Here is a 26,195-nt window from a genome sequence, read left to right on the forward strand (position 1 = left end):
AAAAAAATATATAATTTTTGAATGACAAAAGACACCATAAATGAAGTTACAAACGTTCCAGAGACTACATAAGCAACAAAGGGTTAGTGTAAGAAAATATAGAGAACCCTATAGATCAGTAAGAAAAAGAAAAATAACCTAGTAAAAAAACAGTGAGGAAAGGACATGAAGAGGTGCTTCACAGCAGAGGAAACTTTAATGATCTGCAAACCAAGGAAAAGCTACACAACATCCATATTGATTATAAAAATGTTAATTAAAATAATAACTCACCCTCGAGAATCCACTATGTGCCAAGCAACGTTCTGAATGTTTTACATAAGATATCATTTCACAGCCATCAAATTGGAAAAACTTTAAAAACATAACAAATAACCAGTTTGGGTAAAAACGTGAAGCAATGGAAACTTGCAGGCACTGCTGATGAGAGTACAAGGATTTTACAGGGCAATTTGGCAATACCTAGTAAAGTTGAAGATGCAAAAATCACTTCTGGCTGGACACTTAGAGAAACTTGCATGGGTGCCCAAGAATTTTTATAGCAGCCCTATATTTGTAATAGTGAGAAAAAAAGGAAACAATATAAATGTTCCATCAGGAGAATGGTTAAGTAAACATAAACACCCTGGAATATTCTATAACAAGGAAAATGAACTAGAGTTACATATGTCAACATTGAGTCTCACAGACAAAATGCTGAGTGATTCACAGTGTAAGTATATATATATATATATATATATATATATATATACTTTACTGTTAAAGTGTACAGCTGAAACATTGAATTTCATTAATGTCATCATAAAAAAGAAATTTAAAAAAAGGTTGAGTGAAGAAGGCACGTCTCAGAATGACATATGTACAGATTATCTTTTGTATATAGTTTTAAAATATGTAAAAAACCCTATATTATTTATGAATACACCCATTGTAGTAGTACTATAAAGATGTTCATGATAATGAGACTTTTAAAGAGAGATGATGTAGGAGAGACTCTGGGAAGAATGCATATGGGATGCCAGCTCTGTCGATAATGTCTTAATTCTTAAGAAGGAAGGAAGCAGGCAAATATAGCATAGGGTTACAATTTAATAAAGCCAAGTAATGGATATATATGTGTCCATCATGTTGATTCCTATATATTTCTGTAGGCTTGAAATATTAACAATAAAAATATTAAACATACAAAAGTAATCCAGTCATTTTGGGAAAAAAGTGAGAAGAAAAAAGTACATAATCCCATCGTCCAGAAATATTAACGGTTTAATCTAAATTTTTTCATTGAATTCTAATACTTATGAAACCCCTACTTTGTGCCTAATCAGGATACTGGACATTCTAGATACCCCAAGGCAATAATACTGTGACATTTCTGAATGAGACCCTGCTATATGCACTGCTGAAAAGGTCACAGCTCCGTTAAGAAGTATCTTTAAATATGTTTCAACATTTCAATATTCAATATTCATCAATGGGATTGTCTATTATTTTCTGGAAGTAATAATTACTAATATTTTTATTGAGCATTTTATGTGTACCAAGACCTGTTCTTAGTACTTTACGTGATTTAACACATCTAATCCTCAGAAAACCCTTGGAAGTATTTTATGTCTGAGGTATGTTATTATTATAATCACTCCCATTTTCAAAAGGAGGAAGATAAGGCACAGAGAAGTTAATTCACTTGCACAATGTCACACAGTTAGTAAGTGCTGGAGCCAGGATTCAAACCAGGCAGAGTGGCTTCAGAGCCCTTGCTCTTAACCACTATGAAATCTTATTTTCTGTGTCACTAATTTTACAATAATAATACTTTGGTGGGTTGTATGTGGCAAGTGGAGTTATTAATGTGAGTTGATAATTGGCTTCCAACGTGGCATTGCCTTAATTAATCTCATTTTATGTGTGTATGGCTTATTTCCTTAACCAGAGAGCAAGTTTCTGAAAAGCAGACACCATATTTTGATAAGATTTTTTTGTAGACTGCTACATACCTTAAATACTATTATTTGCCCACAGAAAGTTTTATTTTTTAAAAAATTTATTTATTATATTTATTAGTTTCAAGTATACAGTACATTTGTTAGACATTTATATAGTTTATAAAATGATACTTCTAATTGCTCCTTCTCTCCTCTGGTTACCCACAGAAAGTTTTCAATACATACTTACTGAATGATTGAAAGAAAATAGAAGAAAACTCACAAAGCTTTCCACACTGAGGCATAAAAGTTTAATTCCCTAGGTCAAGCAAGAAATATATTCCTCAAGAGAGTCTTCTCTTATTTTGGTTTTCATTAACTTTTTGGTTAACAACAACTTTATTGAGATACAATCCACTCATTTAAAGTAAATTTAATGATTTTCAGTATATCCATTGAGTTGTATGATTAAGTTAAAATATTTTCATGCCTCGCTTCCCCCCAAAACCCTGTATCCATTAGCAGCATTAGCAGTTATTCTTCTTAACATCCCACTTCTCCTCTGAGCTCTAGGCAACCATTCAACTAGTTTCTGTCTCCATAAACTTGCCTCCTCTGAACAATTCATATAAATGGATCCGACAATATGTGATCTCTTGTGACCAGCTTCTTTCATCGAGCATAATGTTTTTAAGGTGGTATATCGATTCAATGAACTATTATTTGGCAGTAAAAAAAATGATTCATTAACTATTTTAAGCAACCAATTTACTTATGTATTGCAAGATTTCAGGCATATTTATAATTTTAAAATATTTTACTTTTTTATTGTAGTAAAATATACATAAATAAAATAAAAATTTCCATTTTAACCATTTTTAAGTGTAAAATTCGGTGGCATTAAGTACATTCACATTGTTGTGCAACCATCACCGCCATCTGTCTCCAAAACTTTTTCATCACCCCAAACTGAAACTCTGTATGCATTAAGCAATAACCTCCCATTTCCCACTCCCCGCCAGCCTCTGGCCACCACCATTGTACTTTCTGTTTCTATGAATCTGACTGTTTCATATACCTCATGCAAGAGGAATAATACAGTATTTGTCTTTGTTACTTTTTTATTTCACTTAGCATAACATCATCAATGTCCATCACTGTTATAGTATATGTCAGAATTTCCTCCTTTTTTAAGACTGAATAATATTCCATTATATGTATATAGCACAATTTGCTTATTCATTCATCCATCAATGAACACTTGTGTTGCTTCTTTCTTTTAGCTAATGTGAATAATGCTACTATGAACATGAATGTACAAACATCTGTTCACGTCACTACTTTCAATTTTTGTGTATATACACTTAGAAGTGAAATTGCTAGATCACATAAGTCTATGTTTAAATTTTTGAGGAACTGCTGTGCTCTTTTCTACAGCACCTGCACCATTTTGTATCCATTTTGTATACCAGAAATGCACAAGTGTTACAACTTCTTCACATCCTCACTGACACTTGCAATTTTCTGTATTTTTAAAAAATAACGACCACCCTAATGGGTGTGATTTGTATTTCCTAATGAGTATACCTTATTTTTAAATAAATCCTATTATCTGATAAATATATTCAGAGATTTAAATAATATGTTTACAAAATCTATAATCCCTACATGTGTCTAGAAGTTATTCAATTTAGTTTGTTAAAGTCAAATATATTGTAACAGAGGACACTGCTTCAATAATTCAAGCATAAATATGGCAGGCACTGTGCTAGACATTTGTCACAGGTTAGGTCCCTCAGGATGTAAATTCTGAGACAGAGTTTAGAATACAGTTATTAAGTAGTGTCCTTTGGGATGAATACCTGTGGGAGAGAGAGAAAGAAAGTAGAATGGGGTCCTCAACAATGTTTAAGAATTTAAAGGAGTCCTGAGATAAAAAAAAATATGAGAGCCACTTCAAACAAAATGTTTAGCCCACTACTAAACTTGGAAGACCCTTTCTCCCAGTTCTCCTCTCTCTCTCTTTACCTCTCCCTCATGCTTTCTCTCTCCCTCTTCTCCTCTTCCTCTCCTTTTTCTCTTCTCCATTTATTCCTTTTCTCATTCTTTCCTAAAACTCTCTCCTTTCCTAGATGTGTTTCACTCTGCACCCCCGTCTCCAGCATATGTTTATCTCTCCTTCTACTCCATATTCTTTCTGTGGATTGCAATAAATTAAATTACTCCTGTTTCGATGCTGGCAGTGGCATTCTCTATGATGAAGACAGATACAATACCTTATATATAGTTTGTTTTTTAGAATTTTTGAATTATGGAGAGGCATTTTGTTAATGTATAATGTTATCTACACTGTAAGTTGAAATTATCCTTTTGTAATAAAGAAATTTTAAAAATACCTTTAGCATCTTTTTAAAATTTACCATAAAGAATAAAAGTATGTGCTTAATTGCCATCAAAAGATTAGACTCATATGCAAGTGAGGCTCATTCAAAATATGGAAGTTTAACATCTCTGTTTATTTCAACCCAAATGTGGAAACCACCAGAGAACAGAAAAACACCCAAAACTCCACCACATGACAATGTTCCTTCAGTGACACAATCTATCTTGAAAGAATGTCATGCTATGAAGAACATAGAAAAAGCAAAAAATCTGAAGTAGCTGGAGTAAGGAATAGCCATGGCAATCAAATACCAATTTAGAAGAGGGCTTCTTTTCTGGTCCGGGGATTTTTTATGCTTTTTGGAAACAACGTGTTGCTTTCTCCAAGCATCTCTCTCTCTCTCTCTCTCTCTCTCTCTCTCTCTCTCTCTCTCTCTCTCTCTCTCTCTCTCTCTCTCTCTCTCTCTCTCTCACACACACACACACACACACACACACACACTACACAGCTTGCTAAATTTAGTTGTAGCTCTGTCACAACAATGATGACAAAATTTTCCTCTGACCACAATGTGTTTGAGCACAAGTGGTTCCTCTTTCCAGGCTCTGGTTTGTACATATTTCTAGTGAGGTAACATCCACTCTCACACAGCAAGATTCCTTCTTGAGAGTGGACACTGAACATCTGCCTGTACTCTACAAGTGAAGGGCTAAGGAATGAAACTATATCCTAGCTGGTGATTTCTCTGGCATTATATCCAATTTCACCATAGCCAGCCTAGAATGACACACAGAGTTGGCCGTGTGTTGGGCACTACTTTTGTCACCTTGTGGAATGAGAATCAGTGGACAAGGCACCACTGTCTCTCCTCCTACCCCTGCTATGCCATCAAGCCCCTCCACCCTAACTCTCTTCCCCAAGAGGTTTCACCATGGCAGCTTGCATTTGTAGCTGGCCTGAGGATGAAAGGGTAAGAGGAAACAGGAAACTGAATGGCAGTAAAGGAGAAATGGAAAAAAAAGGACTGAAAACAAATGGGACAATGTCAGCAGAAAGTAGAACAGCAGAAGCAAAACCACAAGAGACAAGGGAACCCTAAAGATGAAAGCATGCTAAAACTTCTAATAATAGTTCCAATTTATTAGTGCCTACTGTGTGCTAGGCACTGAATACATATTTTATGTGAGTTTCTTCATTTCATTAATCCTTATGACAATCCCTGTGCTAGACACTATTATGATGCCTATTTTACAGAAAATAAAAATACTCTTTTAATGAAAAAAGATCCAAAATCCCCACCACAACATTTAAAAGAGGTTAAGAGAGGAGAGGATAACAGAAATGAACAAAGAAAAATGGGACAAATGGAAAGCACCAAATCAGATGGTAGAAATAACTATAAATATATTAGAACTAAACTCTACAGTTAAAAGTCACTGATTGTCTATTGGATAGAAAAAGAAATTTGCATTATATGTTATTTACCAGAGCACATCTAAAACATAGTACTAGAAACAGGACAGTAAGGATATGGGAAAACATGCCGGTCATGTAATAATGACAAGAAAGTTCATGAAGTTATAATCATAATATTAGTTAAAATAAAGTATAAGGACAAAAGCATTACTAGATTAATGAAAGTCACCTCATAATGATAAATTACTTGGTTTACTATCAAGCTAAAACAATTCTAGATTTTCATGCATTTGATGAAATAGCATCAAAAATTATCTATTGCTCATTGGACATGGGGGCAGCTGTCTGGATCTTTATTTGCAAGCCACGCATACACAGAAGCAACCATGTCTAAGGTATCTGCAGTTGGCATTGATCTCGGCACCACTTAGTCTTGTGTGGGTGTCTTCCAGCGTAGAGAAGTGGAAATAATTGCCAACAATTAGGAAAACCAAACCATTCCAAGTTAGGTGTACTTTACTGATATGGAGCAATTGATAGGTGATGCTGCAAAGAAACAAGTGGCAATGACCCCCACTAACATGGCTTTTGATGCCAAACACCTGAATAGACATAGATTTGATGATACTGTTGTCCAATCTGATATGAACCATCGGCCCTTCATGGTGGTGAATAATGCTGGCAAGCCCAAGGCCAAGTAGAATACAAAGGAGAGACAAAAAGTTCCTATCCAGAGGAGGTGTCATCTATGGTTTTGACAAAGACGAAGGAAATTGCAGAAGCCTACCTTTGGAAGACCATTACAAATGCTGTCATGACAGTACCTGCTTACTTCAATGACTCTCAGTGGCAGGCCACCAAAGATGCTGGAATTATTGCTGGTCTCAATGTACTTAGAATTATCAATGAGCCAACTGCTGCTGCTATTGCTTAGACAAAATGGTTGGAGCCAGTATTGAGATTGATTTGCTCTATGAAGGAATTGACTTCTATACTTTTATCACCCATGCCCGATTTGAAGAACTGAATTCTGACCTTTTCCATGGCACACTGGACCCTGTATAGAAAGCCCTATAGGATGCAAAGCTTGACAAGTCCCAGATCCATGATATTGTCCTGGTGGGTGGTTTTACCCATATCCCTAAGATTCACAAACTTCTACAGGACTTTAATGGAAAAAAGCTGAATAAGAGCATCAACCCTGATGCGGCTGTTGCTTATGGTGCAGCTATCCAGGCAGCCATCCTATCTGGAGACAAATCTGAAAATGTTCAAGATTTGCTGCTGTTAAATGTTACTCCTCTTTTCCTTGGCATGGAAACTGCTGCCAGAATCATGACTGTCCTCATTAAGCACAATACTACCATTCCTACCAAGCAGACACAGACCTTCACTATCTACTCTGATAACCAGCCTGGTGTACTCATTCAGGTTTATGAAGATGAGCGGGCCATGATCAAGGATAACAACCTGCTTAGCAAGTTTGAACTCATAGACTTACCTTCTGGCACCTCGTGGTGTTCCTCAGATTGAAATCACTTTTGATATCAATGCTAATGGCATCCTCAATGTCTCTGCTGTGGATAAGAGCATGGGAAAAGAGAGCAAAATTATCACCACTAATGGCAAGGGTTGTCTCAGCAAGGAAGAAATTGAGTGTATGGTCCAAGAAGCTGAGTACAAAGCTGAAGATGAGAAGCAGCAGGATAAGGTGTCTTCTAAGAACTCATGTGAATCTTATGCATTCAACATGAAAGCAACCATCGAAGATGAAAAACTTCAAGGCAAGATCAATGATGAGGACAAACAGAAGATTCTTGACCAGTGCAATGAAATCATCAACTGGCTTGATAAGAACCAGACTACCGAGAAGGAAGAATTTGAACATCAACAGAAGGAGCTGAGAAAAGTATACAACCCTATTATTACCAAGCTGTACCAGAATGCAGGAGGCATGCCTGGAAAAATACCTGGGAGCTTCCCTGGTGGTAGGGCCCCTCGTTCTGGTGATGCCTCTTCTGGGCCCACCATCGAAGAGGTTGATTAAGCCAATCTTGAGCATAGATTTACCATTGTTTCACACAATATGGAAGGACCTGAATTTGCAGCAAATTTCATGGCAGATTAAAAGTTGAGCTGCTATATAGTAAATAACTGGGTATTCTTGATGCTTAAATATGGAATATGTGCACAGGGAAAGGAAATAACTATGCACTTTATAAGATCTGTATTGTAAAGTAGAAAATGCAATGTTTTAAATAAAACTATTTAAAATTGGCACCAAAAAATCATCATCTATCATCTCTATCCATCTATCACCTATCTATCTATAAATCACCTATCATCATCTTTCTGTAAAGTAAAAATCAACAGAATTATAAGGAGAACTTAACCAATCATCATTACAGTATCACAGTGGGAGATTTTAACATGTCTTTCATTAACTGATAGGTTCAACAGACAAAAAAAGAAATCAGCAAGTACATTGATTTGACCAACACCATGATCCACAAACTTGATTTAATGGACACATGTAGAATATTAAACTCAACAATTGGAGAACATACATTTTCCTCAAATACTCATGGAACATTTACAAAAATAAGGTATACATTGTACCATAAATCAGAGGTCATCAACTTCACAAGGAGTGGTGCCATTCTGGAAACTGAGGCTGCAGAGAAGAAGTTAAATGACTAGACATTGCTTCTGTGGCTTAGAAGTGGCAAGGCTGGCCTCTAATTCTTGGCCCAGCATGCATGCAGGCACAGCACAGCACTAGAGATGCTGCCAATGAGGTCAGGATGCAGTTGTCTTGCCCTAAGTAGCAAAGAGCCAGAAAGAGTAATCCAGGTGAAGCATTGTGGAACAGATGAGGTAATTCAGAGACTAAATTGGGGTGGGTTTTGCTGCTCCCCAAAACCCCAAGCCCAGTGTTTTCCCAGTGAAAAGTGAGGCCTCAATTCCTTGCTTGTATAGGGAACTGTCCAACAGGCAAAGTGACCTCTGGGGATGTGCAAATTAGAGCATTGATTCCTGGGGAGGAGTCACAGCTATGCAAAGAGCCCCTTCCTCCATAAGGGTTTGTGTATTGAGGAGACAACCTAATCCCCTCAGAGAGGCACTGGAAGTTTCTAATGTTCAAATGTAAATATTAATTATCCTAAATGTTTGAGACAAACAATGGAGACTTTTCAGGGCAACTGAGGTGCAGGTGACTAACATGCAAATGATGTATTTGAATCTTTAAACTTAGGAGTCTTAAGGCTGTGAAGACAGAGAGAGAGGGACAGACAGACAGACAGACAGACTAGGGAGCTGAGTGGTGATGCACCAACAGGGCTGTTAAAGGCTACCTTTGACAGTGTGCAGCTGGGCAGGGAAAGTGGACAGAGCCGAAATAGGGTTGTGGGTCCAGGGTAGAGAAGGTGTCATGAAAAGATGTCAGGGGATCCTGGCTAAGATGCTGGGGTAGTGGCAGTGATGACAACACCCCAACCAGAAGCCAAAGGAGGAGCCCTAAAAGCTGATGCACAGAGGTCCTTCCTCTTTCAGAGTCAAAGCGTCCAAAAGCAGAACAGGGCTACTTTCAGAGAGGAAGGTTTTTAGCCTGAAGGGAGTGAGGCCACGGAGCTTTCAAAGAGAATAAGAGAGAGTAGGGGTGTCAGGCCACAGGAGCACACTCATAGAGCAGCACCTCAAGTCATTAAGCCCATGGAATAATCAGCCTAACAGCCCTTGGGGTCTGATGGTGACAGCAAACTGCTGTCCAGGAGGCTAACTGCCAAAACCTCACAGGGTCTTTCCCCAGCCTACTTGCTCTGCTGGGCAAGAATTAAGGAAGTCTTGGTAATTCATCTTAGAAACCAGATCTCCCAAACTCCACTTTGATTATGTTACCACCTTGTTTCTAAAAGTCGTATTGCTTGAGATCCAGCCATAATCTGACTGCTGCTCACTGCTCCTCTCAATCTCTCTCTCTCTCTCTCTCTCTCTCTCTCTCTCTCTCTCTCTCTCTCTCTCTCTCTCTCTCTCTCTCTCTCTTCTGGTTATCCTTCAAGATCTAGTTCAATTCCATCTCCTCTAAGAACCCTTTAGAAGCAATTTCAAGCACATGAGTCTGTTTTACTTTTCTCTGAAACCTATACCACAAATGAGCATTTTTACTATTTCTATTTGTTTTACATTTTCTCTAATTGCTTTATGCACTTTTCTACAACTGAGATTGGGAGTGTCCCAAGGGCAACAACAAGAACTACTGCTTTTTGTTGGTCGGTTCGTTGATATCCCTCATAGTGCCAAGCAAAGTGTAATTTCTTTATTCATTAAAATATTTATTGAGTATGTATTATGTATCTGGGACAGTTCTGAGTACTGGGAACAGATCAGAAAAAATTCCCTGCTCTTATGAAGCTTACATTCAAGTACAGAGAGATGGAATCACCCAGGAAGGGGGATAGTGAGTAAATGTGGATGGGGCTTGCAATTTTTGGTGTAGTGGCCAGGGTGGCCTCCATGAGAGATCTGAATGAAGGGAAGGAATTAGGCCTGTGGTTCTCTTGGAGGGAGGAGCAAATAGCAGCAGAAATAGGCAGAACAGAGGCTCTGAACCAGGAGCGCACCAGGTTGGTGTAAAGAATGGACAGAAAGTCAGTGTGGTTGGAGAACAGAAAGTGGAGGAGATTGAGGATGTGGAATGGGGTAGGGCCTTGGGGGAAGTTGGAGAGTTCTCAACAGAGGAGTGTCTTTTTGAATTCAAAATTCAATTTAATAACCGATATAAAGTTTAGAGACCTAGAGGTCAGATGGGCACACCCCAGCACCATGATACTTCGCCTCGGGCTAAACCCAAAGGTTCCTGTCACTGGCCTCTTGTGCAAACAGCACGCCCTTGAGTGAGCACCACTGAATTTGTAGAATAAAAGCACTTGCTAAAGAATAAGAGCCTTCATTCAAGTCAAATAAAATTGCACATTGAGGGCATGGTATGTCACTGACCATGTTACATTCATCTTTATTGTCCCTCAAGCTGCCCTAAATAAACTTAGAATCTAAGTAAGAGCAGTGTGTTTGCTGTACACACATGGCTTCAAGACAAGCCCCCTGCTTGTTGTCCCTCCCAATCAGATTACTGCCCCTTGGCTTCTCCTATGTGGAAATTCTGGAGTCACCCTGAACAGAGCCTCTGGCCTCCAGGATCCTGAATCCAGTGGCAGGAATAAACATGCACACAAATCTCTGTATAATTTGTGGCGGTAGAGGAATTTTTCAACTGTTATGAATGTACATATAGGAGGGAGTAAAGAATTTTGCATTTGGGGGTTAAAGAAGCCAAAAATAATGTGACATTTGAAGAATGAAAAATCTTTCTGGGCAAAGAGAACAGCAAGAATAAAGGTTTGGAGTGAGAAAATATCAGAGGTGACAAACAGGGGCCAGGAAAATAATAAGTGAGGGGAGCAGGCCTGGCCAGATAGAACATGTTGTTAAGGTGGTTGCCCCTGCTTAGCGCCTGCTGTCTGTTGGCACACTGGCACACAGGTCTAATGTTACCAGAACTTCTAATTTCTTAAGAGAAGCTGGAAATCTGGGTCGTTATGCAAAATATTTGATTTATTTTTATTTTTATCATCTAAATACAAATAAATTTAAACATGATGTGAGTCAAACAAAACTGCCTACAAGGGACATTCAGTCTAAAGACGCCAGTTGGCTAGGAGAGTGAGAGCTCTGAGTGACTTGGACAGCTTGGCTAGAAATGAAGCTGGGAAAAGTTAGGGGAATCTGTCATGAAGAAGCAATCCTGCAAGCAAAGGATTGGGACTTCTTCTTGTGGCATTTGAAGGGAAACAAGTGAAATGATCAGATGTGCACTTTGGGAAGATCTGTCTCTTGGAGGGTGGATTTGAAGATCGTTTTGATAGTATAAGGAGAAAGGTGATAAGGACCTGAGTAGAACAGTGAAGGTAAGGAGAGTGGAGAATAGATCTTATGACATAAGCGAATGCATGGCTAGCTGGTGGAGAAACTACGAGCAATAGATACATGAAAAGAAGATGTCAAGAATAAGTGCTTTTTGCATTAACCTCTCAGGAACTTTTAGTGGGTATGAGGACAGTGGGTGGGTAGGGGTGAAATACAAAATATAACAGAGTATATTACCTCAGGGTTTCTCAACTTTGGCACTATTGTCATTTTGAGTTGAATAAGTCTTTGTTGTGGGGGACTGTCCTGTGTATAGTAGGATATTTAGCAGCCTCCCTGGCCTCTATGTACTAGATTCCAGTAGCACACCCATTTTCCCACGTCATGACTACCAAAAATATCTCCAGACATTGCCCATTGCCCCCTGAGGAGGAAAAATCACCCCTGTTTGGGAACCATTGCTCTAGTGTCAGAAGGAGGGAAATTCCCTATTTGCTACTTCCTTTTTTTTCTTTGTAGTGGTGGTGAGAATCTGTTTAAGTTTTGCTTAGTAAAAGGTAGAAGACACTTTGTGAGATTTTTGCCTGAAGAGACAAAAATCTTAGCTAAGCCTTTGGTTTATGCTGGTGTCTGTGTCCTTTATGAACGCAGGAAGACGTTACTAACTGTTTAGAAGAAGACCCAATTTTAGAAAGAGGAATGTTATCCTCTCTTCCCAGATATTTTCTGGTTTTTGCCCTTTTCTAACTTATTTATAGAAAAGGAGAAAGCCTTAATGAGTAGGGGAAAGATCAAAAAAGTTAACTGGAGTGGCCGAGACAGACAGGTCACCCCAGAACTCCAGCCACCTCAGGACAAACCACTAAGAAAGGGTATTGGCAGGCTCACACTCATAGAGTCATAGGGCTCCATGAATTAAGGGTTAAAGCTCAACTTGATGTTAACTAATCACAACTTTGATTATACAAAGGCGAAATGAAAGCTCTGTTTACTGCTGTTCCTGGAAAGCCTTCCATTTATTTTCATTTTCCCGCAGACAAGAACAGCGGCCTAATTTCATCCAAGATGTTCTTTGAGTAAATATACACAGAAATTACAAACAAGAGTTCAAGAAATAGCATTCCTAACCTTCACTACCCCCTTCAAACATTTTTTTACATGTTTCTTTATGTTTAGGGTCAAGAGGAAGTGCAACTGACTATAACAGTCTTACAGACAACAGGCCAGAACTATTGCAGCCACATCACTGCCCTTTGTGTTTTTGTTCACAATGTTCAAATTCTCAGGGTATTTTTTAGAGGCTAATGACAAGTCGTGACCCTATTTTCCTAATCATTTGCCACCATTACTGTTCTTTCATTAAGCACTCTCTCAGTCTATTCAGACAATGTCCCCAAAAGCACTCAGCCAGTCCTCAGGGGCTCCTGTTCCAACTGGAGACTTCTTAAAGGCAGGTGACATAATCATTTTAGAAACATTATTATAAACTTATCGTATAATGTTTATGGCAAATGTCAATAAGTGCATGTATGTGGTAATGGGGGAGGGGCATTAAAGTTAGAGAGTGGTTGGTCTATTTGCAAGGGGATTTAGAAATTACAGTATAAGAAATAACTGGGAAATAATCTCTCAGTTATACAGGCTTTGATAGTTTACAAAGTGTTTTCATAAACATTATTTTGTTCAATAATATGTGCCGGCAAGGATTTATTCTGAATCTTGAACTGCAGGACTCAATATCTCAAGATTCAGCACAGGCAGGCCTGTCTCCTGGAAGCCTTCCTTGCCTTTTCTCTCCCATAAGGTGTCTCTTTGTGTCCCACACAGTTCTTTGTTCTTGCCTTTATTAGAGCCCCTTGCACTAGTTGCACCTTTTAAGGACTGTCTACCACAGTTACTGGAAGGACAATAAATATTTATTAAATTTGAAGGACTTAATTACAAGAGCAAGGCCTTAGTTTTGAATAGGTTAAACATCCTTACGCTCTTTGGGGAAGGTCTAGACTAGATGTATTATTAGCATTTTTATAGTTATAGTCTTTGCAACAGATCTTCCAAAATACACCTCAGCTAGTGGGCCTTATCATCCATCCAGACACGACTCTTTTTGGAGTTGGTGACAAACTAATGCCTCCTCCCCCCCAAACACACATGATGTCCATACACTAATACTAGATAACTGTGAATATGTTACCTTGCATGGCAAAAGAGACTGCAGATATGATTAAATCAAGGATTTTGAGATGGGGAGATTATCATAGACTATCTGGTAGGTCCAATCCAATCACAAGAGTTTTTATAAATAAAAAAAAAGGAGGCAGGAGGGTTAGAGTCAGAGAAGGAGATGTGACAAGGGAAGTATAGGTCCGAGTGGTATAGCAACAAGCCAAAGAATGTGGGACAATCTCTAGAAGCTAGAAAAGGCAAAGAAACAAATTCTCCCTTAGAACCTCCAGAAGGAAGGCAGCTCTGCCCGCACCTAGATTTTAGCCTTCTAACTTCTGGTCTCCAGAACTCTAATATAATAAAATTGTGCAAAGTCACTAAATTCAAGATAATTCATTACAGCAGCAATAAGAAACTAATAAGTGTTCCCATTTTACCTCCATCCCCAGCCTGAATGACCAATGTGTATCCTTCTGATACATTTTCCATCCTCTCAATGTATACTCACAAAAAAGAAATATGTGGAAAGTTAGTTGTGTGCTTTTAAAAATACAAGTACATAGTAAGGCACTGTCCCTCACATAGAGTTGTGCCCTTCCCCCCTCTACATTATGTATTATTCAAATACATCTTTTGACTTTTCCACAAAGCCACTCCTGCCAAGTCCCCTCCGTAGTCTTCCAAATCCACCCTGTGAGGTCCGTCTGGGATTGCTAAACCTGGAGTCACAGTTTAGGCAACAAGGACTCAGAGGTCAATGATTGGGAACTATGTCTCCAGACTCCCAGGCCAAGGCTCTTTTCTGTAGATGTCCCTGCTCCGGTGCCCAGTAGGGCACACAGCCCTTGGCACCCGCGAGGTCCGCAAGTCGGTACCCAGCAACAACTGGGGCCGGAGCGGGGACCCGCGGGCGCTTGGCTGGGCAGCGACGTGGCCGAGGAAGTTCTGTTTAGCCCGTGCAGAGATTCAGGAGGAGCCAGGCGCGGCGGGGCCAGGTGTCTGACCGGGAGCCCAGGAGCCCCAGCACCACGCCCCCGCCCGCGCTCGCCCACTCGGGTTACCTGCGGCCAGTGGGCGGGGCGGCCCTTCCCGTCTACGCCGGCCCCCAGTCTCCAGGGCGCCGGAGCCGGGAAGTGGGAGCAGGAGCGAAGGAGGCGGAGACTGACGAGGCTGCCACCGCCCGCCGAGCTCCGAGGCAAAAAGGGGCTGCATGGAGCTGCCGGTACGGCTCTTTGGACTGTGGGCGCTGCTGTTTTGCGCCACCAGTGAAGGAGACGCGGCGCCCACGGGTGAGTGTAGACCCTCGGCCCAGGGGCGGCAGCCGAGGGGCGGCAGGGGTTCGGCGGAGAGGCGAGTAAGGGTTGCGCGGGGCCGAGGGCCGCGGCAGAGGTGGGTGTCGGGAACTGTTTTCTCGATGCCCAGCGCTCGGCGACGGCAGCCTCCGGAGCCGGTTCGAGGTGGGGGACACAGGAGTGGTGGGGCTTTCCTGGATTCTGGGTGGCGGCGGCGGCGGCGGCGGCGCAGGGGGAGGACGACTAGCCGCGTACTTCCCTTGCGCGGAAGGGAAGATTCAAGGAACCTGGAGCTGGGGCGCGGGACCGAAACATGCCCGCAGAGTTGGGGGTGGGTGCTGGTTGGGACCTGGAATGTGGCCAGTGAGTCCAGGAGGAGATGAGGGGCTAGGAGCCAGTGGGAGCAGCGACCGAGGTCCGATCAAACCTGGCCCAGTGAAGGGATGGGAGTGAAGGGAACCTCTGAAGAGCCTAGTGCTCATAGAATAAGGACGTGACGATCACGGCCCCCTCTGGCATCTAAGAAATCCGTTGGGAAACCCAGAGTAGCATCCAGAATGATGCTTCCCCCCCCCCCTTTATTTTGGAATAATTTTCGATTTACAGAAACCTTGCAAAGAAAGTACAGAGAGATCGCATATACCCCTTCACCGTGTGCGTCAACTTTTATTTAGCCAATCAGAGTTACTGTGAAAAGTTGGGCTAATGACTTCCTCACGGACAGTTCCTGGCATGAGTGGCTTTCTGGACATTTTGGGCGACAACAGGAGTCCCAAATTTGATAGGGTTTATCACATTGGCACAAACACCCACAATTTGATCATAGCATTTCACCAGCGTGTTGTGCTTTGGAACCCAAGTTGAAATGCTGCTTAGGAAACCTTGACATCCACTAATGATTCAGTCAACAAAAGGTATGCAGAGTCTGCTCTGTGTCAGTCAGTGTTCTACGGGCTGAGAAATGCAGCAGCGAGCAAAACTGATAAACTCCCTGCCCTGTGTAGTTTACTTGCTATTGGCAGAGTCAGAGAGGGGTAAAAAAGGTAAAATATAAGATGTGTCAGATAGCCCTACGTATCTACTGTGGAGGAAAACAAAGCCAGGAAGGGATTTGCCATTGCAAAAAGGGTGGAGTGGGAAGACCTCACTGAAAAGTTGGCATTTGAGTTGAGACCTGAAGGAGATTTGAAGTTTGTCAGTCAATAATTATTCAAGTGTCTGCTTTATTTAGTACTGAGCAAGGCTCTGTAGGTTCACTTAGAACCTGAACATGTGCAGCATCATCCTTGTCTCCAACGTGCCTTTAGTTCAGTGGGGGAGATACAATTCCCATAATAATTTGGGGAAAATGTTGTCCAGAGAAGGGAAAGGACTTGTCTAGGGTCACCCATCTCATTAGTCTCCTGATTATCACCGTGCTGCTCCAGCACCCTCCCTCCTAGAGACTCCCACATACCTGAAACAATAGCTGGCCTTCTGGACAATACTTGCAACCCCTAACTTACTCAGTTTTGTCACAGAGGTTCATTGATAACTTGGTTACTTAGAATACGGAAACTTTTTCCTATTAGAAATATTGACAGAAATGCATTGAGGGATGGGGGAAAAAACAGTCAAGGGATTCGAGTTTTAGCAGTCTGACATTTTCCAGCTATGAGACTCTGGGTTAATCATTTCCCCTTCCTTGTGCAGCAGTTTTCTCATCTGTGAAAGGAGGGGGTTGAACTCTGTAAATTCTAAGGACTCTTCTAACTTGAATCTGAGAATTTATAAAAATGATTAGGTTATCAGCTTAGTTTAGTCTGGTTAGGTTGGTAATCCACATTGTGGTATGTCTTAGTAACACCGACTAGCATTTATGTAGTGTTTACTCTATGCCAGGCAGTGTTCTAAGTTTTTCCCTTGTACTCTTAATCTTTACATAAAACCTATCCTGTAGGAGGCTAAGAGCCTTGCTTGAAGTCTCATAGCTGGTAGACTAGAGGAGCCAGGCTTCTAACCTTGGCAGCCTGATTCCATAAATCAGGCCCTTTACCACTGTATTCAGTGCCTATCTGGTTAGAAGTGAGGGAAGTCCTTGATTGGGAGAGGAGAAGGGAGCCTCCCAGAGTAGAAGGGCAGGACTGGTTGAGACCCATGAAAGTATGTACAGGCCATTTGTTAAGAAGCAAATGATCATAGCTTGGAGACTCACTTTATAATTACCAAACAATAAGTACTATAGGCATTCAAGAGAGGGGAAACAAACGGCTGGTATTTTCATGGAAGAGGTAAAACTTGAGCTAGACCTTTAGGATGGGTGGAATTTGAATAAGTGGAGAAGTTATTCTCATTGCTGAGGCAACAGTGGTGGTGGAGGAAGCAGGAGTAGAGACCTTGAAGTGAGAGGGTTAGAGTGTTCTTTTGTGGTCAACAGAGAATGTAGCTTGGCAGGAGGGCACATCCGCAAAGTCAGTCCAAGCAGAAGAGCTTCATTTGCTCTTGTAGGTTTTGAGTAGGGGGCAGCATGAGGGAAATGACACTGGAGGAGAAGCAAGCAGGGAGATTTGATTGGGTGGGGGGAATCACTGAAGTGTGCAGCTACATCTGAATCTAGGTGTGAAGGTGTCCCCTAGAAAGATGTGTTGTGAATGTTTCCTGTCCTGGACAATGAATTACTGGTGTCTGTCTACTTAACAGGGCCAAGCAAAGCACATTAGTGTGATTGATGACAGTTGCAAGAAAAAATGCACAGAGGTTGATGACTGAGTAGATGTAAGGGAAGGAGATGGCTTACTCATATGTGATTCTTGTGATTTCCTTAACTTTTCCCAAAACATGCATGCAAAACTATTAGCTAAGCAACAGGCCTTATTATTTGAATGAGCCTTGATCATGTCGATTTCTAATTAGAATAGGATATTGTGCTAGATGACCATACAGACTCACTTGAGGTTTGAAGTTCAGTCAGGGGAGCTATTTGAGTCCCTCTCCCCTTCCCACTTCACTTTCTGAAGTCAGTGATCAACTTCTAAGAAATAGGTGAAATTAGATGCCTAAGGAAAGCTTACCAGGCAGAAGAGATACATATTCTGTCTCAAAGACCATGGGCACATGTCACTTCTAGAGAAAACCAAAGCAATTTTTTAGAACTGTTTTGTCTCTTAAAAAAGAAAGAAAGCAGCTGGCTAACATTTATATTGCACTTGCCCTGTGTCAGGCACTGTTCTGAGCGTTTCATCTGTATTAACTCATGTAATATTCATAATAATCGTTAGGTCATTATGATCACCCTCATGTTTTAGATGAGAGCACTGAGGCATATAGAGGTTAAGTAATTTGCCAGCTAGTAAGTAGCAGAGCTGGCATATGAACTCAGGCAGTTTGGCTCCAGAGTCCATGTTCTTGGTCAGTGCACTATACTGAGGGCAGCTGTTAGAGACCTTTACAAAAAGTACAGTCTTCATTTATTTATGTAGACGTCTGGATGTATTATACACACATACACATGCATTCATATATATTTAAACATTTGGAGATTGTATTTAAAATTTCAGTGTGTGTGTGTGTGTGTGTGTGTGTGTGTGTGTTAAAGTATAGGAAGTAGAAAAATCTCAAGAGGAATAGAAGGAACGATTAGGGAGTGAAAGGTTGACAGATAGCCACAAGGAACCTAAAATGTAAAAACAATTAGAATATCTGACTAAAGGATGCTTCAAAACAGATGGAGAAAAACTTAAACCAATTTGCAAGATTGGAAATAGGGCAGGCTATTGTTCTATTAAAATACTGAGGTTAAAAAATAGAGAGGTCTTAAATTACCTGGAAAATTGGGGTCTGATTTACGTGAACCATAAATTGGTAATATTTTTATTAGCACGGCTTCAAGTTTTGTGTGAGAGTGGGAGGTAGGTGGGAAGGTAGTTAGGCAGTTTGCTGCATTGTGGTTCTAGAACCAGCAGAGTAAGGTACATAATCCTAAAGTTGATAGTAGTCTTCAGTAGGAGCAGGTTTTTATTTGAGGATCTACACCTGACAAATGATTTGTCTTCAAAACATTATTGATGTGATGTTAGAAAAGCCAAAACAGAATAGCTGTACAGTCCTGTAATCACTTAAAATTCTAACGCTAGCACTGTTGCCTGATCCATTGGTGCTCCCTGGCACTAGCTGGTTTTGAATGCAGTGCAATTGGAATTCCTTATTTCCACAAGGACTTGGCCTGCTGTGGGCTGGTCTTTCTAACACCTGGGCCTCTGATCTATCTTACAGGAAAGCTAATGGTAGTAGAGTCAGGACAGAGGGAATTAATATTGAGAGTCAAGGGCTTTTGCAGGCTTCTATGTACAACACTGACTGTTGGGGGAAATCGCAACTACATCGTGCCTGTGGGGTTGATAATTTTGGGATACATGAAATATTTTTTGTTCAGTTAAAGAGAAAGGTAATGGTGTAAGTATTTCAGATTATGTTAGAGGTCTGGTGCACTCCAACGTGTTGTCATAGAGTATAAAATATAACTCTATTGACTGATAATATAACTGTAGTCTTCAAATAATTAATAATGATTAAGTTTGCCACGTTAGACAATTTGGGGTGGGGTGGGGTTAAAATTAGTTTAATAAACTTTATTTTGGAATAATTTTCTATTTACAGAAAAGTTGCAAAGATAGGACAGCATTCTATACACCACTCACCTAGTGTCTGGGGGATGGTTTTGGTAGTCCTGGTCTCAGGAGAAGTTTTCAGAAAAGTTTGAAATGTTTTCTCTCCCCTGCCCCAATGTATTTCCCTGTATTTGGCAGAAGCGGTAGAACTCCTTTCCCTGATCTTAGAGCTGGGTCCAAAATAACAGTCAGTAAATATTTGGTGGAGACAGTGTGTGTGTGTGTGTGTGTGTGTGTGTGTGTGTGTGTGTGTGTGTGTGTGTGTGTGTGTGTGTGTGTGTGTGTGTGTGTGTGTGTGTGTGTGTGTGTGTGTGGCGCGCGGGGGGGGGGAGGGTTCTCCAAATGAAACATTTTGAAGATACTGGTTCACAGTTTCTCCTCTTTTCCTCCTTCTTCAGATTAGTCAAAGCTACAATTCTAGTTGTTTAGTGTCAGACCTCAAGGGAGCAGCAAGGGTTGTTAAATCTCTTTCTCAGTATTTTTTAGGAAAAGTTATAAAAACGATTACTAGATCATGTTAGCAAGCATGATTAGCAATGAGCTGCTTTAGCTCACTGGCAGAACTACTGAGATGGAAATATCAGTATTGATGGAGAAGTGAGTCCAAAGTGTAGGGGCCCCCACATTCCTGCAGCAAGAAAACTTAGCAGTGTAAGAATATACTCTTCTCTGTGTTCACAATACCAAGTAGTTAAGAATGTGGCCTTGGAGCCACACTTTCTAGGTTTGCACCCCAGCTCGGCCATTTGCTGCCCTTGGGTAGTTGTGAGGATTCAATGGATGAATACGTGGAGTGTAAATAAATGTTTGATATTTTTACTCAGTGTTCTTATTTTTGGCCTCTAGGACTTAGAGGAATGAATTAAATGAACCACTAAAAACATCTGTTGATAATAAACTTATTTCTTGTGCTTTGAACAGAAACTCAGCCTCCAGTGACGAATTTGAGTGTTTCTGTTGAAAACCTCTGCACAGTAATATGGACATGGAATCCTCCTGAAAGAGCCAGCCCGAATTGTAGTCTATGGTATTTCAGTCATTTTGGCAATAAGCAGGATAAGGTAAGTTTTCTAGAATATATGGCATTGATGAGGTAAGGGAACACTATGAATTGAAGCCAAGAATAAGCCAAATTCTGATCTTACTTCAAAGTAGAAATTTTATTTGGGGCTGTGTCCAAATTTTAATTAGGAAAATTACAGAAACAACTGTTGACAAAATTTCACATTTGAAAATAATTGCTAATTATGTGATAATCAAATGCAATTGAGATTCTCCGATAGGAAATACTAGATATCTTTATTTATTAGGCACTCAACAAATAATTGTTAAATTGGTTCCTGTATTCCCATCTTTTGCCTTGTATCTATATAACACTTTCAATTTCTCAGGGAATGTTCACATTCACTGTCTTGCTAATCACATGCACAGATAGGCAAGAAGTATGTGATGCAAAGCAAATGGCCATATGGAAGGTGAAAAAAAATAAGATGTTGGTGGGACTGACTAGGTTTCCTGATGCCTGAGGAAAAATTAGAGGAACTTTGAGCCTTTCCAGTGAGGTGTAGTCGACCGATTTAAGTGAATTTTTGTTAACAAGATTGGATAATTTTGGGTTCTTTACGATAATCTTATTCAATGGAATTTTCTCTTGGGCTTTATTGGTTTGTAGCCCCTTCTAATTGACAGGTTCTTCAAAGTATGTGATCATCTGTTCAGATCTGTCTCATATCTTTATACCTTCTTTCAGTGGAGGTGTGTGTGGGAGAGGGGAGATGTTTGGGATTGACTTTTTCTAGGAATTTGAGGGGGCCAAATGAGAAATTGTTATTAGCAGTGTTCAAGTAGCTAAGTGACAGGAAGAGTCTAAGGAGAACTAGATTCTAGCTGGTGTGCCACTCAGCTAGCTCAGTGGCCTGGAGTAAATTACTTAGATTGAAAAGGCCTCTCTGAGCCTCAGTTTCCTTGTGTGTAAACTGTAGCTTTACTCCCCTGGTTTACTGGGACACAGAAAAATAATGTATGTGAAGGCTTAATAAAGTAAGGATGGAACAAGCTCTTTCACTGGAGGAAAATTTGCTAAAATGCCTTCTTGGCCCTTATCCTGCTAAAGTGTTAATTAAGGTTTAGGTGTTAATTGATAAAGAACTGAGTCAAAAGTATGTACATTGTAAAAGAGGTCCTCTAGATGGGGAAGCCTGTAATACTTCTCCAGTGAAACTAGTAGTCAAGTTCCCCTTTTCACAATGTTGGCTTCCTCTTGTTCCTAAGGAGGGGCTTTGAGCATTTGGAGTGTTAGTAGCAACTTTTGGTAGTTCAGTCTTGAGAAATTCCGAGAAAGACCCTTAAGTCTCCCTAAGTATCTAATTGAAACCCTGAGGGGAGGTCACCTTTTTTTCTAACAGGTCAACCATGTTTAAGGATCAGTCAGGTAGACATGATATTTTAGTTTAGAAATAGGGTTAATTCCTCAGTATACTTACAGAAATTTAAACTTAAAAGTAACTTTAGGAGGTAGTGAAATCAGAATTGGATTTGAAATTTTGTCTCGTCCCCTTTCAAGCTGTGTGATCTTAGACAAGTCACTTAACCTCTCTGAGCCTCCATTTCCTTGTTTATAAAAGGCTGGCAGGGATTAGCTAATAACAGTAAAGATGACCCTTGAACAACATGAGTTCGAACTGCACAGGCTCACTTTTACGTGGATTTTTTCAATAAATATGGTTGGCTCTTGTTATGTGCCAGTTTAGTATCTGCAGATTCAACCAAGCGCTGATGAAAAACGATATTTTCTCATTCCCAACAGTGATTTCCCAAATGCAGATCTAAAATACTGTTTTTGATCTGCGGTTGGTTGAATCTGAGTATTCAAAAGGTCAAAAGTTATATGAGGATTTTCGACTAAGCAGGGCACCATAGTGCCCCCAACCCTTACGCTGTTCAAAGGTTACCTGTACCTACTTTACATGAAGGGGATATGTATTAAAAGGAGACGATGTTCATCATACACATGATATGGAGTTAGTATCCAATAATTGTTAACTCTTATTACTATTGTTAGGTTGAACCAGAAGCGATTGTCAATTTTTAAAAATTTTTATTTATTTAAATTAGTTTCAAGTATACAGCACATTGTTTAGACATCTATATAGTTCATAAAACAATCCCTCCCAATTGCTTCCTCTCTCCCCGGGCTTTCCACTTAGCCAACATATAAATGCTAATCACATTCCCTCTGCCGTGCTTTCCATCCCTGTGATCAACTATAAACTACTGATTTGTACTTCTTTAACCCTTCACCCCATTCTCTCAGTCCCCCAAACCCCTCCCCTCTGTCTGTCACCAAATTGTCCACTATATTTCTGACTCTGTTTTTGAATAGTTTGTTCTTTCTGTTCCTTAGATTCCGTATATAAGTGAAATCATATGCTATTTATCTTTCTTTGTTTGACTTATTTCACTCAGCATAATAATCTATAGGTCCATCCGTGTTGTTGCAAATGGTAGGATTTCATTTTTCTAATGGCTGAGTAATATTCCCTTGTATATATGAACCATAATTTCTTTATCCAATTATCTGTTGATGGGCATTTAGGTTGCTTCCATATCTTGGCTATTGTAAATTGTGCCACCATGAATATTGGAGTGCATAGATCTTTACAAATGCGATTGTCGCTTTTATAGGCTATACTTATGGTGCAACCTAATATTGTCATTTAATCTTGTTTCCTCCATTTTGCCTCTGAAGAGACCATAAAGGGTGACTTCTGCTTAAAGCCATTTATCCCCACCATTTGACAGCATTGGTGGCTATCAGTATTGCAGTTGGGATAAATAAGAATTATTCCTTTCAGTCAGTGCTGGGAGATTTCCTGTCTGGACCTTTTGAAGTTTACAACCTTGAAGCTGAGAATGAATGGCGGAAGTGATTTCCTTTTTCTCTTTCTGTCCTTTGGACACAGCATTAACACCATCAGACAAAACTGGAATGCATGTATCCTTTGAAGCATATTGAAGAAGTAGCATTATGATAGTTTGTATGTGTTAAAGGGCTTATGTGAACATCTAATGTTCTCAGGTTGCTAAATGAGATAAAGCCTTGAGGTCATTTTCAATTTTGAGTTTTGAGGACCATTAAAACAAGGCAAGGATTCATAGATGATTTTTTTAAAAATAATAAATTACCTTAATTTGCTGTCTTCCACCACTGATTTAGTAATCTGTAATAGTTTCTCAACCTAAATGGAGGAAGGATCTGGCATTAGATTTTTAGATATGTTTCATCACCAAGACATAGGCAAGTCTCACCAAGTGAACAAATTAAAAGGTTATTGTTCTGTCTAGGCATCCAAAGAGGTAGAGCTGAAGCTGGCACTCTGTTCTTTCTGAGAAAGGAATATGCAGCTGGGAAAGGTTCAATCCAACCAAATGAACTGTTCCTCAGGGGGAGGGATCAGTTCAGGACTCTGGCCTTGGTTTTTGATAAATTTTCAAAGGAGGCCAGATTCCCTGAGGGGTGGAGCATAATGTCATCAGTTAGCTACCAGTGGAATGAGTCATCATAGCTGAAACTCACATGGGAGCCATTATATATACCTCACCAAGATCTGCTGGGAAGGCTTTAGCTCCTTGTCTGATAGAGGGAGGTGTGCTTGACTTGGCAGTCATTGACAATTAGGATTTCTATGTTATTCATGCCAATTTAATATTAGTTACCTTGAGCTTTGAAAGAGATTTTAATAACATTCTGTAATTTCCCCATTGTCTCTTTTCTTAGTCGTTTTATTATTCTAATGCCCAAAACATAAGGTTCAAATTTAGGTACAAAATTTTTTTTCAATTAAAATAATTTCATTATAATCAAATTATGTGTGTAATAAAACTCCTCAGCCCTCTCACTGGAACAATATCTAATATAATAAGAGAACTGAGATTTTTTTTTTATGGTGATTCTAACGTATAGCATTTGACCATACATTTTCCCCCCTGGTGTCCTCAAAGGGCAAATGCAACTTCCAAAGAAGAATTATCATGGGTCCTTGGGTCAGGGTGGCTCCTTCTGGGGTACACAAGTCTGGGAATTCCATCCTTTCATTTAATGTCATTTTGTCATAATATTGATGAGATACCATAGGAACTAAACTTTTGTTTATATCAATTAGCCTTTGGTAAAATTGGTTTTATTATATTTCATTTCACTTAAAGTCACAAAAACTACTGATAATGTTAAGTGAGGACTTACTGTGTAGGACTTGTACTTAATAAAATTGTGAAGTGGGTGGAATTTGTATTCGGAGGTCTCCTGCCACCATTACCATGATCCTGAGGCTGGTCTTCAGCTTCACGGGCTGAGAAACCTCATTTCTTTAGCACATATTCACCTCTCAAGGGCCACTTTCTTACTTTGCCATGAAAACGATAAAAATGAAATACTCTAGAAAGTCTTCTGTCAGCCTAACTGGTACGTTCTATCCCTGTAAACAGCAACTGTATGAAAAGCCAAATGATAAGTAGGTTTCTTGGCAAGGCATCAGGAATTAGTTATGAAAATGTACTTGGCTAAGAATAGCTGGAGGCCTCACTGAGGGTACACATAGCTTCGTTGGTGGGACAGAAATAATCATTGTCCTTGGAGCAAATCACTCTCTTTTGTCTCTCATCCAGAATTTTGCTCACAGACTTTTTTTCCTTTTCTTCCAGGGCTTACCAACTAATTTCCTTTTCAGAGTGCTATCACGCTCAGGCCTAAGAGCTGTTCAGCCTCTGTAAAGTGATTTTTTTTCGTGTCTCTGCTATGGTTCATGAATTCTTGACTTGCTAGCTTCCTTGCAGAGGGCATCTTTATGTCCTGGTTTTGGGAGTATCTCACAGTTGCCTTCATGTTCAGCTGGCAACACGCATGTAAAATGGCAGAGCAGCCCCTTAGGGTGGTAAATAGAGGTAACTGACAAATTTTCCTCTTTGTGAAAATCAGCATATATATAAAAGGAAATACTGTCTCCAACTTGAGTCAGAAACTATTGCAAAACAGGAAACTCCTTAGAGCTCTGATTAAAAGCAGTTCCATTCTTAATTATTTCAGCTCTATCACCTTGGGAAATGTTTATTTTCTGAGGAACCCTTTAATCTTATTATTCTAAATCATAATGACCAGAGTTTTGATTTATGTCTGTATGCTGTCTATAAGTTGGCTTTCTGTGGTTCCACAAAGCTTATCTACTTTTCAGAATAAGAGTGTGGTACACTCAGTGCATATAGCAACCCTTAAAATTTATATGTGTATGTGAGATAGTCAAAATGGTCAAACAGTAGAGGAAGATGTTTAATTAAAAGTTTTTCTTTGACCCTCAGGTCTCCCTTCTTTACTTACTCTCCTCAGAGGTGACTAGGATCACTGGATTCTTAAAGCAGTCCCATTTACCTTGATCTTGATGGCATATGGTGT

General features: G+C 40.0%; 1 protein-coding gene, 1 non-coding gene and 1 pseudogene across 2 annotated transcripts in view; all 3 read left to right on the forward strand.

Annotated features, from left to right (window-relative positions):
- The first annotated feature begins 5,236 nt into the window (after positions 1-5,236).
- Positions 5,237-8,024, forward strand: LOC118607745 (annotated as a pseudogene).
- A 6,902-nt stretch (positions 8,025-14,926) lies between these two features.
- IL13RA1 (interleukin 13 receptor subunit alpha 1) overlaps positions 14,927-26,195 on the forward strand; it is a 50,798-nt gene continuing 39,529 nt past the window's right edge. Inside the window, exons 1-2 of the mRNA XM_016124440.2 lie at positions 14,927-15,101; positions 20,672-20,811. Coding sequence (XP_015979926.2) covers positions 15,023-15,101; positions 20,672-20,811 — 219 coding nt within the window. The 5' untranslated portion in view covers positions 14,927-15,022. The remainder of the gene's footprint in view (positions 15,102-20,671; positions 20,812-26,195) is intronic.
- On the forward strand, positions 19,214-19,341 carry LOC118608169. Its single transcript, XR_004952961.1, has one exon. It is a non-coding gene; the product is annotated as a small nucleolar RNA SNORA35 (small nucleolar RNA).

Source organism: Rousettus aegyptiacus, unplaced genomic scaffold, assembly GCF_014176215.1.
Source record: "Rousettus aegyptiacus isolate mRouAeg1 unplaced genomic scaffold, mRouAeg1.p scaffold_m13_p_9, whole genome shotgun sequence".
Classification (NCBI taxonomy): Eukaryota; Metazoa; Chordata; class Mammalia; order Chiroptera; family Pteropodidae; genus Rousettus; species Rousettus aegyptiacus.